The sequence below is a fragment of the Centrocercus urophasianus genome, unplaced genomic scaffold, assembly GCF_019232065.1.
Source record: "Centrocercus urophasianus isolate 14NV4802_14NV808 unplaced genomic scaffold, USGS_Curo_1.0 seq_12, whole genome shotgun sequence".
Classification (NCBI taxonomy): domain Eukaryota; kingdom Metazoa; phylum Chordata; class Aves; order Galliformes; family Phasianidae; genus Centrocercus; species Centrocercus urophasianus.
Window position 1 is genome coordinate 31,579,652 of NW_024884364.1, and position 13,593 is coordinate 31,593,244.

At 35.9% G+C, this 13,593-nt stretch overlaps 1 protein-coding gene across 4 annotated transcripts in view; it reads right to left on the bottom strand.

Moving 5' to 3' along the window:
- The window catches only part of BRWD1 (bromodomain and WD repeat domain containing 1), a 52,166-nt gene that overhangs the window by 29,069 nt on the left and 9,504 nt on the right, over window positions 1-13,593 (bottom strand). For all 4 annotated transcript variants that reach the window (XM_042809636.1, XM_042809635.1, XM_042809634.1 and 1 more), the window contains exons 9-19: window positions 12,888-12,988; window positions 12,088-12,158; window positions 10,959-11,059; window positions 8,888-8,928; window positions 7,027-7,125; window positions 5,520-5,670; window positions 4,836-4,970; window positions 3,417-3,545; window positions 1,908-2,133; window positions 1,260-1,448; window positions 92-275 (exon numbers count right to left, since the gene is read on the bottom strand). In XM_042809636.1, coding sequence (XP_042665570.1) covers window positions 92-275; window positions 1,260-1,448; window positions 1,908-2,133; window positions 3,417-3,545; window positions 4,836-4,970; window positions 5,520-5,670; window positions 7,027-7,125; window positions 8,888-8,928; window positions 10,959-11,059; window positions 12,088-12,158; window positions 12,888-12,988 — 1,427 coding nt within the window. The remainder of the gene's footprint in view (window positions 1-91; window positions 276-1,259; window positions 1,449-1,907; window positions 2,134-3,416; window positions 3,546-4,835; window positions 4,971-5,519; window positions 5,671-7,026; window positions 7,126-8,887; window positions 8,929-10,958; window positions 11,060-12,087; window positions 12,159-12,887; window positions 12,989-13,593) is intronic.

A 13,593-nucleotide genomic window follows, 5' to 3' on the forward strand; every position in this document is an offset into this window, starting at 1 on the left:
CACAACCTATTTTAGATGGCAGTACTCGATTTAGAAGAGAATGATGCATTCTCTCTAGTTTTATCTGCAGCCAAGTCAGCTGTTTCCAGACCTGAGTAAGCTTGGTGGTATTTCTGGGACAACAACTCTTCGTCTCCAGGCCTGAAGGTCTCGCTCTGTAGCCATCTGACTTCGGGGTGCATTCTGGTGCATTTGCCGCACACCTTCAACTTGCCCACTACGGCGCAGACCGATATTGGGAGGAGACTGGATGTCTAAACTCGGCCTTCTAAATACTAAAATATACAAATAAAAGCATTTATTTTGGACTACAGAGAATTAAAGTCTTGTTTTTCCTCACTAGAGATAAGAAAAATCTTAACACTTTCCCTATTTTTTATTATTATTTTTTTTTTAATCTCCATGATCATTATGTAGAAATCTAGGGATCATTTTCAGGAATTTGTCTGGTAGAAAATACAGTGATAAAACACATGCTTTTTAAATGGTCATTTATACTATTACTTTAATACAGTGAAAACAAGTATAACGTTAACAGATGTTTTTTCTGAACAACTTCAGGCAGTTCTGAGGTTCTGAAAAGCAGTTTCCCTGGAACTGACTGCATATAATTGAAACTACAGGCATGTATTGTAAGAGAGCCCAGTTTAAATCTACAAAGATGGAAGAAGGGATTCCAATGTGGTAAAATGGTCATCCTGAAAACCTTACAGAAGAATTAGTGTAGACCCTGTAAATATCATATATTGCTGAAAACACAGCACTCTACAATAAATACAGTTAATGCTCTTGAACAGTGGTGAAAGGCTTTGTTTTGTGATTTAGTCACAGGAACAACAATGCTTTAGTGAAGAAAACCTTAACCAGGCAGAATTACACAAAGGGAAGTTTAGCCCCAAAACAATATCCAACTGGAAGGGATCATTAAAGATCAAGTTCAACTGCCTGACTCTTCAGGAGAAACCAAAAGTTGAAGTATGCAACTGAGGGCATCATCCAAATGATTCTTGAACATTCACAGGCGTGAGTCATCAACTATCTTGGTAGGAAGCCCATCCCTGTGTTTGATCACCTTCACAGTAAAGAAATTTTTCCTGTTGCTCCCTGTGAACCTCTCCCCCCTCCTACCCCAATCAAGCTCTGTTTGTTTGAATGTGCATCCTTACAGCAGTGACCCCAAAGAGCCTTCCACCTCCCTCTCCACTTCCACACTTCACAGAGATACAGTGAGGCTGCATCCTCAGTCTCTAAATACTAACCTCTTCTAGGTGTTCCTTCTCCATTCTGTAGACCACTTGAAGCAGGTTCTTGATCTGCTGCTGCATTTCTTTGATCTTGTTGTAGTTGTAATTGTCTAATCATACCATCAAGAATGCTGGGCTCCATACCTTGTTCATCCTGATCAACTGTCTGCTGGCCTATAACTTGTTCAACCACTTCTCCATCACCTTGCAAGTGTGAAAGAATGACAAACATGAATGGGATAATTAACTTAATATAGCAAATGATTTAATCTCTTTGTTCACATCACAGAAAGACATGCTGTTGTTGTAGTCAGTTGCAGAACAACACTGGAAATTATTCAAGTTACCTACTCCAAGCGAGACATTTATGGAGTCTGAAACTGAAGCACAGTTAATGTATGTCAGATCCATACAAAAAAAAAAAAAAAAAGACAGACATCCACTTGAGTCACCAAATTTGCTTTTTTTTTTTTTTTTTGAAGTAGTATTCACTGTGGGACACTTCAGCATCCTTGAAGAACACAAATACACATGATAGTTGCTAGCATGCAAGAAAACCATATCAATTTTATATCACCTATATCATATCTACTCTGTCTCAAATCAGAATTACTACAGCACAGATAAATTCTGGATACAGATTTTTAGCAAGACCATTCTTACTTGTTGCTACATATCCAAGTTGAGGAATCAAGTGCTCATCTGCAGAATTCTCTCTTCCTGGAACCAATCTTTGATATTTTGTTGGATGAGGGTTTCCATCCACATCTACTAAGAAGGGAGGCGGCATGAGATGAGGAGCCTGTTGAGTCTGCTCATCCAGGACATAATTGTTGGAGTCTCGAATAAGGGGTCGGTAGTCAGTGTGGAAGAACATCTGATCAGGAATCTAGAAGCAAATGAAAGTTTTGTTGTAAATTTTGAAGGAAAAAAAACATGGAAATCTGCCAGAAAATACAAAAGAACAAGCAATACTAACTGAAATATTCCAAAACCACCTTAAAAGGTGAAGGAAAAAGCAAGTTCCCAATGAGAAGAGTTATGTACAACTACTATAACCAGTACATGTTGCAGTACTTCCATTTTTAAGATCATTTTTCCAAGCAACAAAAACAAATATAGAAAATAATGTTGTTCTACACTTAACATTCAAAATGTTTTCCATCCCATTTTTTTTTCCCCACACAGCTAAGAAAAGTTTCCTTGGTTTCCATGCAAAAAAATCATTGTCCCAAATTCAACCTTAGTTCTCAAAGAGAAGTTCTTCCTTAATCATGCAGTATCCACCTGGAAAGTTTTCTATAACTTGAACAGTTCTTTAAGTCCACACAGCTGAAGTAACAGATAGACAGGTAATTGTGTAACAGTCAGAATCTTTGTTCCCAGCAATGATAAGCAAGATGAACAGAATTAAGTTTCAATTCCAGTTAAGAATGTAGAGCAGGAAAAAAAAAAAAAAAACCTCTGAAGTGACAAACATGGAATTACCATTGCAACTTTTACAAAAATTGAGGAAGAACTGAAGAAAAGCATTTTTTGAGAGCTATTTCAAGAAAACAGAAACACATGTATTTATCAAAACAAAAAAGGGATTGGCTGATGCATTAAAAATTTGGAACACTGAATCCTAATACACACTTTTTCTAACATTTCACAGTCAGCAGCATTGGCTGCTCATTTACTTGTGCTTATTTTAAACAATCTACTATACTGAAGTTGGATTTGAGTAACTCAAGGTCTAAAGAATCCCAAGTTCTGATAATGAAAATAAACCAGCAAATTATCCTTAACATGAACATTCAGCTTTTTGTTCATTTGGTAGTAGCACAATAAACTTGGTGATAGATTCCAACCTTCAAATATTAACCTATTTTGAGAATTTAGAAATAGAAAGTAATATGGGCTCAAACAATTAACATGTATATGAAGTGGCTAGAAGACACTTGTTTCAGAAAAGTACCACTAGCTACTTCCCAGAGGGGAAGTTATGATGCTGGCTGTTTCTGCCATGCCAGGACTGTATGTAGGAGAACTCACAGACATCAAGAAACACATTATACTTACATCCCTTACACATACAAAACTCTTGTTACTTTCTATGTTTCAGGAATTGGCATATCTAATCTAATTTTAGTTAGAAGCTTAACTAAACAGTTCCAATAAAAAACTCACCTTTTCATAAGGCTTGCTACAACCAAAACCAAATATCAACAGATGCCCATGAGAATCTGTACATGCAAAATGCTGCCCATCTGGTGAAAATTTGCAGTCAAAAACAGCACCGTGTCCTTGGCCTTCAATCTACATGAAGGGAAAGAAACTCAGGAGTATTTTATCAAACTTTTAGAGCAAAAATCAAAAATCAATTATTCTGTCAAGAGCAGTCCTGCACCTCTTTAAATACCTCCAATAAAGCAATGAACAATCCCCAGTCACTTCAGTTTGTATCATTTCCCTTGACATTTTATCTTAACTCCTAAATCATATAATTTCAAAAGGCACAATAAAGAATATGGAAACATACTCAAATAAAAAACCAACCAACCAAAAAAACAAGGAACAAAAAACTTTGAGGCTTTTTAGCTATCAGTATATTGCTGAAGGTTAAATTCTAGCTACTAAATACTTATTGTTAAGCCACTTCTGGAAAGCCATGAAACTTTAAACCTAAAGTAAAAAATCCCTTCTCTATTGACTGTAACAAAAATAAATTTAAAAAAAAAAAAAAAAAAAAAACAAACCAAAACACTGTATCATGTTGAAGCCTCAGAGACAATAACCCATCTGGAAGAGTTAATTGTAAACTGGCCAACAGCGAATGTCAAAGGAGAATGTCAGTACAGCTGAGAATAGAAATACTTGTCTATGTGATTCCTGAAGTGATAGATCTTTCAGACTTTTCAGTGGAGCCTACCTCATCTAAATTAACAACTGATCCTAAGAATGAGGTGAAAAAAGGTCCCTTGGAACAAAGAGTGGAAGAGCCCTGGTGTTAACTATTTGAAGCACTCTCAGATTGAGAAGTACCAATAAACAAGTCAAGCCAAAAAGAGATCAGACCTTGATTATGATGAAAGTGGCATCTTGCTTTGCTCCCCCATTTCTCACATGTGACTACAAATTCTCACAATTCATCCTCCTTGTCTCAAAAGCTTACACCCTGACCTAAATCAACTCAAAAGCTTTGGAGAACTGTACTAGTGCAAGGAAGCAGCTAATGCTCTTCTAGAAGGTTGGTGACCTGATTATGCTTAGTAAAGGGTCCACTGAGAGACATCTGATTCAAGGAAGTGGTTGGACAGCTGGAAGCAAGAAAGGAGTTACCCTGCTCCTTGTTCTGACACATAAAACCATAACCTCACTATTAGTTACACTGCACCCATACTTACAGTGACCAAGAAATTCAAAGGTAAGAGTTCTAGAAACAAACTGAACTCAACTTCTGCCTTAAAAGAAAAAAAAAAAAAAAGAAATAGCAGGCATACACGTAGAATGTTGATGATGGTTCTTTAAGACAGTACCTGAACATACTACTGTGTGATGAGAAAAAGTGGAATTAAAAAAAAAAAAAAAAAAAAAACCACCTCTTACCATGTTGAAATAATGCTTTGTTTTTGTGCCCTTTGTAATGTCCCATATGAAGATGTTGCCATCATGACCAGCAGACAGCATTATCCTGGAATCAAAAGGATGGGTCTCCAAGACAAATACTTCATCCGCATGCCCCTAAAATTCAGAATTGCAAGTCACATGCAAACAGAAGGATAAAATCCAAATCAACAGGATATCTACAGTAGATCTTAAAGCACTGCACCACTCTCTTCTCCCCATATAACGACTTTTTAAAATGAAATCTCTACAAGCTGCATCCAAAAGCATTTCAACTTTTAGAACTTCCACAGCACATGTATCTGGATTGCTATCTCTGCAACTAGAGTGGAGGTAGAGGAAGCAGAGCAAGAATGCCTGTGACACAGAAACATTTGAAATTTAATCATTTCCTAGATGCAAACAAGAACTCAGGAAATATGGAGCTTCTGGCAAATTAACGTGAGCTATTAAGAACTATTAAACAGACAAGTTGGTTCAAAAGCAGGAGGGAGCAGTTTTGGTTAAAAAAAAAAAAAAAATCCAAGAAATGCTACACTTGTGATTAATGCAGAACATTGAAGACAATCAGACCTAACGATGAACTCAGGATGTACATGCCACTCTAAATATAGAAAGACTTACTGAAGATCTACGTCAAAAAAGCATGGAAAAACAACTACATACCACCAAATCATGAAGCAATTGCCCTGTAGATGAATTCCAAACTTTGAGCAGATGATTATTTACAGCCGTAACAACATAGTTGTCATTTTGGTTCCAAGCGATCATCGTTACTTTAGGCCTCATAAATTTGTCTTCTTCTGAACACATGTCACTATTTAAAGTTATAAAGGTGGAAGTTATTTTTAACTAGTTTTCCAGTGTGAATTCTTAGATAACAGAAGGAACATTAGTAATTAATTTTGTATTGACGCTTTTGTCCATAAGCTTTTTTATCTTTTACCTGTGTGACCTGGTGTAGGGAACCTGCTTTGGCAGGGGGGTTGGACTCGATCTCTGCAGGTCCCTTCCAACCCCTACAATTCTGTGATTGTGATCTTTTTAAAACGATCAAGTATAAAGCAAATCTGACCATTCATGGGTTTGAATGATTTGTATTTCTACAAATGCACACAGATGCATTTGAAGAAGAGTAACTCAGAGGAAAAGAACAAGATTCAATTAAGAATGAAATTCTTAGAACTAATCCTAAAACAAACACCTTGATGCTCAGGATCGACCATTTTTTCCCTTGTTTCTCTTCTGTCAAACTGCATTTCTAAGATTCTAGAAGATCACTCTCAGTATCCTTCATTAACTAACGGCATGGGCTTTCTTTCAAACATTAACATGGTATTATTTATAATCTGCATCAGCTAGTCTAAAGACTCCCTCAATCATACATAAATATAATTATGTCTGTTATCCCAGAAAGATAGATGTCACAGTTGTATTTCAAGCATTAGTCATTACTTCTACCAAAAAACTTTTTTTTTTTTTTTTTTTTTGCATCACAGAGAACTTGCCATTACCTAGTATACTTAACATGAGTTCGGGTTCTTTTCATTTTCTCCTATCTAATCGCCTTCAAATTAGTCTTTACACAGGTGTTTAAGCATTTTGTAGTACTGTAAATCATCTACTTATCAGGTTTATTCAGTACAGTGCAATATCCTGATCATCATCTGTAATACTGCAATTTAAACTTTGTGCAATAAACATACTTCATTAATATACTTTTTTAAAAGTGAAGACTGTCAATGGAAACAGCCAGCAAAATCAGGACTTGATGAACTTCGTCTACTATCTTTCATCATCTCTTGTGGAAAAAGCTTATTATCCATCTTATTTTCACTAATATAAGGAGTTCTTCCTGTAACACCACGTCAGGACTCAGACCAGCTATAGAAGTCTACTGATTTTCTGTTAACTTAATAAAAATAGACCTGCAATTAATTTGATAAGAATACATTTGAAAGCTATGCATCTGAATTTATGTATTTACCTATTTTTGAAAGACAGTAATTTAACAAGTTGTTACATCACTGGAGGACTCAGCACCCTTCAAACAACAACACACCATCTGATCATAACATTGTTAAGGCTTCTTCTAAATCCAAACAGCACTTGATGAGCTCCTGGCACTTTCTGATTTCATGGAACAGATGAAAAAAGGGAATACTTCACCTACCCTGGTAATCGATCGGACATATCCAACAGAATACTCCTCCATTCAGCGTCTTCAAAGCGCCAGATTCGTGCTGTCCCATCTCTGCTGCCACTTATGAACCTTAAAGAAGTTTTAAAGGATGATCAGAAGAATTTGTTTTAAAGTATTTTCAGAGGGAAAAAACACCACAACTCAGACTACCACCATGAAATACTGATAAAAATGTTATTGTCAATTTACAGGAGTTTTTTCAGTTAACTGTTATTAGTTCTCTTTCCAGAAGAAGATAAGAGTCTTTCCAAACCGGAGCTGAACAAAGTTGTCAGAACATGCAGAACAGTACCAATTTCCAAGTTAAATTCACAACTTTATCCTCAACTCCTTCTCCATTACAGTTCTATAAATATCTATTTTAAGTAATGTATTCTGAAACTGCCAAGTATCAGATACTGACACAGAAGCTAGGACAGATCAGCACAGCAAAACCACCCACAACTGTGCACAAAGGAAAACACTGCTAGTAGTTTCGTTTGAGATAGTGAGGTATAAACCACAGCAGTTCAGGCTTATACTTCACAAACAACTGTGCTATTAATAGAGAACAGTAATTCCTGAAGAGAGGAACTAAAAAGCAATCAGACATTTTAACAATCTCCCTAGTCCATGAATCACAACACTGATGAAGACAGCTGACAACTCCCACAGAAGAAGTTGTGTACTGGGTATATCATGTATATACTCTAATTAGAAATGATTCACATTAGTAATAATTAGGAATTCTAGACATGTTCCAAAGAAAGTGTCATCAAGCAAAAGAGCACTAGTGAGATTGTTTGCTTTTTTAGATTTGTTTTACTTATGGGACTTTTGGCTTTTCTTTCTTTAAACAGCGCCTACAAAGGTAACCCATACAAGCTTCAAGTGTGATGGACCAGTGCAAAACAGTAAGTGCCAAAGATGTGTACAATTACAGAAAAATACACACAAAAGGAAGACAATTACAAGTTCTAAGCTAACTACTAGGGCCCTCATTCATAGTTCCCTGTCTTACTAAGAGAGAAAGGCCCAACAAAAATTCAGCACTAAGTTATGGTTGCATATTGAAGCCTGCCTTGAAAGCTAAAATCCGTATTTTCATTTCAATAGAAATTCTCATTTTCTTAAGAAGAAATTTTTTACTGCGATGGTGGTGAGACACTGGAACAGGTTGCCCAGTGAGGTTGTGGGTGTCCCCTCCCTGAAAGCACTCAAGGCCAGGCTGGATGAGGCTTTGAGCAACCTGGGCTAGAAGGAGGTGTCCCTAACTATAGCAGGGGGCTGGAAGTAGATGATCTTAAAGGTCCTTTCCAACCCAAATCATTCTATGATTTCTGATGGGAAAAGGATGAGAAATTAATTTAGGTGCCACACTGTATTTGAAGTTTGGTTTACAATTTATAAATGGAATTTAAGCAACACTTTCTACTCCCAAAATCAGCTGCAATATATTAAATCAATTTCTTTTAAAAATAACAGTAGATCAGAAAAAAAATGAGTAGGACTGAAACTTCTTTTTTAGACCATCCGCACATTTTTCTGTTTCCCACTTTGATCAAATATTTGCTTAAAATGTGAGAGAAAGAAAAGGAAGAAGCCATAAACACTTATTAAATACATTTTAAAAAGGGTAAAATTCCTCCAAGTAAATACAAATTCAGCTAGTCCAAAGTCTGATAGAAGTTTGAGGCACACAGCTGCAACTTAGCTATTCTCTCCTAGGTTAGCCCATTAGACCTTTCAGTTTAAGGTACTAAGATCTCACTAGAAACCTGCATGCAGAAAATACATTCCTAACTCCAAAGTAACGTACTGTTTGGTTACATCTGAGAACCTTTCAACATACCTATCACCACTGTTGGAAAACTGAATGCTGTCAACTTTGTCCTGCAAGAAAAAACAAAAATTGTCAGAAATTATATTTTAAAAAAAATGAAATACAGTTTTGACAGATCTGAGACTATGAAAATCTGAAACAGTGAAAAAGAAAGTATATTTTATAACTCTGCAGACACCCAAGTCTGATAAAGAATTACCAGAACTCAGTAAGCACTAATGCTACATCTAAAACACAAGCTTTAGAAAAACGTTTCACTTAAATGTGAAGCATAGACAAATGAAATAACTGCCCATTAATAACTTGGCAGCCAATGAACTTGAATACATATACCAGTATCATAAGCCAATCACAATCCAGAGAATTCTGTTTCTCCCACTCACACATTCCTTAAAAATTATAGTCTAATATTATATTTCTTTAGTCTAATATTATATTTCTTTATTATAATAAATGCAACAGAAAAAGCAGATACTACACTCAACTTAGTTTATCTTACATAGCTGAAAGTCTTCTCCACTGACAGAATACACATTCATCAAGTCTCATCACTATAACATAAATGGTTAAGCTTGGATTCAGCATTAGGGCAATCATATTAAAACAAAATAAGAAAGATGAGTATTTGAAAAGCTCCCTTTTAAAGAGCTTTAAGAAATCAATTAAATATGATTTTCTGTATTAAAACTGAGGGGGGGAAAAAAAAAGATAGCTGTGCTCACACACTTTGTGAGCGCCTATCACAAAGCACATCTAAACAACACAAAGCTCCAAGTACTTTAAAAACTTGGATTAAAAATACACCTGGCAGAAAAGCTGCCTTCTCATATACAACACAGAATCATCTTACCAAACTATACTAGCCTATGAGCAGAACCATCCAAACAGGTCTAAATTATGCTATCTTGCAACCTAAAAATCCTACAAATGCTTTGAGTTTTCATTTGGAAATACCAACATCACTGTTTGGTGTGAAATTTTGGAAGAGGTTTAATAGGGGAATTCTAAATTTACAGTTCAAAATATGCTTAAGTTCTTGCTGTTTGTCTACTCCACAGAAGACACACAGTGAGATTCACTGTGTTTTTAAAGGCATCTGTTAAACCCTGATCTTAGTAATAACTCTTTTAACAAACAGAAAAACTAACACTATTACATACATACCTCACATCTTCCTTACTGGTATAAAAGACTTCTGTATCCTATACTTGTGACCTTTCCCAGCCAACACCTACAGTATCTGGGTACTCCATAGTACCTCTCAAGGAAAAATTGTATAGCATCTAATGTTCAGGAAGAATATACTGCCTTCCTTAAGTTCTTCAATGCTTTTGAATATAGTGGGCAAAGAGCTGGAACACCAAACCAGGTGTTTGGTGACAAAAACCATCAAAGTGGAACAAGATTAAAATACATGAACAAGGATAGTTGTAAGAAACAAAGCCTCCAAGCTATGGAAGAAAAAAAAAAAACAAGTGTTAAATGCAAGGGCTCAAGTCGTATTCATAGGAAGATTCACCATACTGAATTCATAAAATGATACATTAAAATTGCTCATTAAAGATTTGAGTATGAAGCACTGACAACAGACAACAAAAAAGAACAAACAAAAAAAATCACTTAAACATCATCATGTGAACGTAAGCCAAGTTTCCCTTAGACTCTTTGGAAGGCAGATTCCACTGGACCATGCTGCAAAAATCAAAGACATAAGGGTTCTGGAAAACCCTGGGAACTCAGTCCCCGTTTAAAGATTTAACACAGAACATGTCAAATCACAGCTACCTAGGTGATTAAATCAATGTTCTCAGCAATACGACTTCCTGAATGCAACATATAAAATATGTGGCTATGCAAACTTGCATTGTAAAGGGAAGCAATTGAGTAAACCACATGCTTTAAAACTAGAGATACCTGCCACCCCTTAAAACAGTTCAGTCACATAAGATGGCTGGCTGAAATTCTGTATAAATTCTACAAATGTATTCAGTGCAAACACTGCCACAAATCCACTAACAACATTAACTTGCAACTTCAACAGTGCTTTAAACAACTAATTAGTAGATTTAAAAAATCTTACAGCATGACTCTCCAATTCAGCTATTCTCTCAGGAGTTTCAGAGCCAAAATAATACATCCTTATAACGTGGTCAGTACTGCCAGTGGCTAAAAACATACCGCCTGCAAAAAAATACAAATAATTAAAAAGAAAAATCAAGCAGTACTTTCTTACACAGTAGATTAATTAAAACATCACACTTCTCAGACGTTTAGTTTAAAAAGCTAAGAATTCCCACTGATGTGTGTGTGGAAAGGAATCCCCTACCTTACCTCAGAAAGCCTTCCCAACCATGGTAAAAACAGGCAAGTCATGTTCGATGTTACAAACGTTTTAAAATACATAACTAGGAAAATGCTTAGCACCAAACACTACTGCTTGTGCACACAGGTGTCCACTTATACAGGAAATCTGGCTAACCATAGTCAGAATCATCTAGGTGACTTATACTGTAGCATGTGCCCCCTGTCTGCCATCAGTATCATTTCATAACCAGGTGCCAGTATGGATAGACCAGCGTAACAGAGCAGTGCTTAGCAGTGATGATGGCAATACAATGATCTCCTTCTTGGCTCCTGGAAATGTGGCCTGAAGTTTATTTAAAAAACAAACAAACAAACAAAAAAAAAAAGCAGGAACTAATATGCTAGACTTTGAGATGTACTTTATTTGTTCCCAATTTTCTTCTGATATTTATGCTGTCTGGTACCAGCAAGCTTTCCCACAAAATTCACCCGCATGATTAGAATAGAGGATGACTGTGAGGCAAGACAAGCACGTTTGTAGATAAATTTATGGATTCTTAAGAAAGAATGGATTTTTCTGACAATTTCTGCATACGATTGGCACAGAATGAGAAGCACCTATTATTGGCAGTAAGCCCTGCTGTTACCTGTGGTATCTTAGACAGCAATAACTTTCCAAAACCGTGGCAGTATGCTAAGGGGTTAAACGAGTACAAAAAATCTGATCAAGACAAAGACTGAAGGAGCATCAGGTGATTTTTCCATTAGCAAACTACTGCAGATAAATGGGAGTTACTTATTATACAGTGGCTGTTTTATTTTTAAAGCTGTCACAACAACAGAATTATAAATATGGTCATGCAGAAAGAAATCACAGTGCTAAATTCAATCTATACATGCCTTACCTACACTGAATGAAGAACAAAGCATCTGAACTCCTGGTCTAGGTTTCTCTGTGAATTTCACTGGCCGATTGCTTAAAAAGAAAAATGGCTTGAAACAGGACACGTCACAAAAAAACCTTCAGCTTTTACCATCACTTCAAAACATAAGCATATGTTTCTTTGAACACCTACGTAATAGGTACTTACATGCATACAGTAACATCTGTACATCTCATGCAGGAGGATAAACAATATGGTTTACTTCTCCAGATTACTGTATGCACATGCACTAAAATAGTATTTGAACCCCACACAACCAGTAATTCACAAGTTTCAGCAAAATCTTAAGCACAACAAGCCAAGGAGCGTGCATCCACTCCACATGGCATCCACAAAGTACTGAATTCATGCTCACAAACTAGAAACCACTAGTGGTACATGACAGAAGGCCCATCAGATATCATTACTGCAGAATGTACATTCATGAAATTTTTACAGAAGTAGACACAAGTTTTGCAATTGTACACAAAGTGATTGGTTCCCTGTTCTGCAAGTCACGAACACACTCTTCCAATTAACATGGCCAAAATTTTAAACAAAGTAGCTATTAAGAGCCACATTAAGGAGAAAATACAGAAAACTGGATTAATTTCCCAGGACAACAGAAGAACAAATTTGGAAAGAGCATAATTAGTGCTTTTAAATATTTATACAAAGTTTTTAGATAATTAAGCCAATATGTGCTTGCCAACGCCGTCACTGTATTTTCACCAAGCAGAACACAGCATAGCAAGAGTCCATCAGCATCCCCAGTTACATACCTGAACTTCATGGAATCTGTATCCCACTGCCAAAAGCAAACGTTTCCATCTGCACCAGTAGAGACCATGTATCGCATGGAGCCTTTCACCATTGGACTAAACTACAAGGGGGGGAAAAAAAAATATGTCAGAAACATACTAATAAAGATATTTAAAAATTTATGAACTTGTAAAAATGCTCGTGTAAAAAACTAATACAAGATTTAAAGCAAAACTGCTAAAGTGGCTGCTGAAAATGCTTCAAAAATAACACCTCCTTACTCTAAAATAAGACTGTGTTGTAGGTTTCAATTATTGCATTGTATTACAAGTCATTCACTGCTTTGCTTTGGTACCCATTAAAAATTTTGTCAGTGAATGAAGGAACTAGCAGACAGAGCACTAAAAAAAAAAAAAAAAAAAAAAAAAAAAATGAATTTTCACTAGATTAGCAATTCTATAATTCTATACTTTAAAAGAGTACATGTTAAAAGACAGAGTACATGTAAACCAACATCACATACAACTTCATAGGAAGTCCTCATATATGCTTCTTTAGGACGGTTTTTCTTGCTACACACAGAGATTACCTCTCAAAAAAATACAGATGACAAGTTGATAAAATCATTAATCAATTACTACTACCATCAGCACTAGAATCAGACATAAAAAGCTTACATTTCAATTATTCTTACTAAGAACTATTAAGCAAGAAGATCCAGCATAC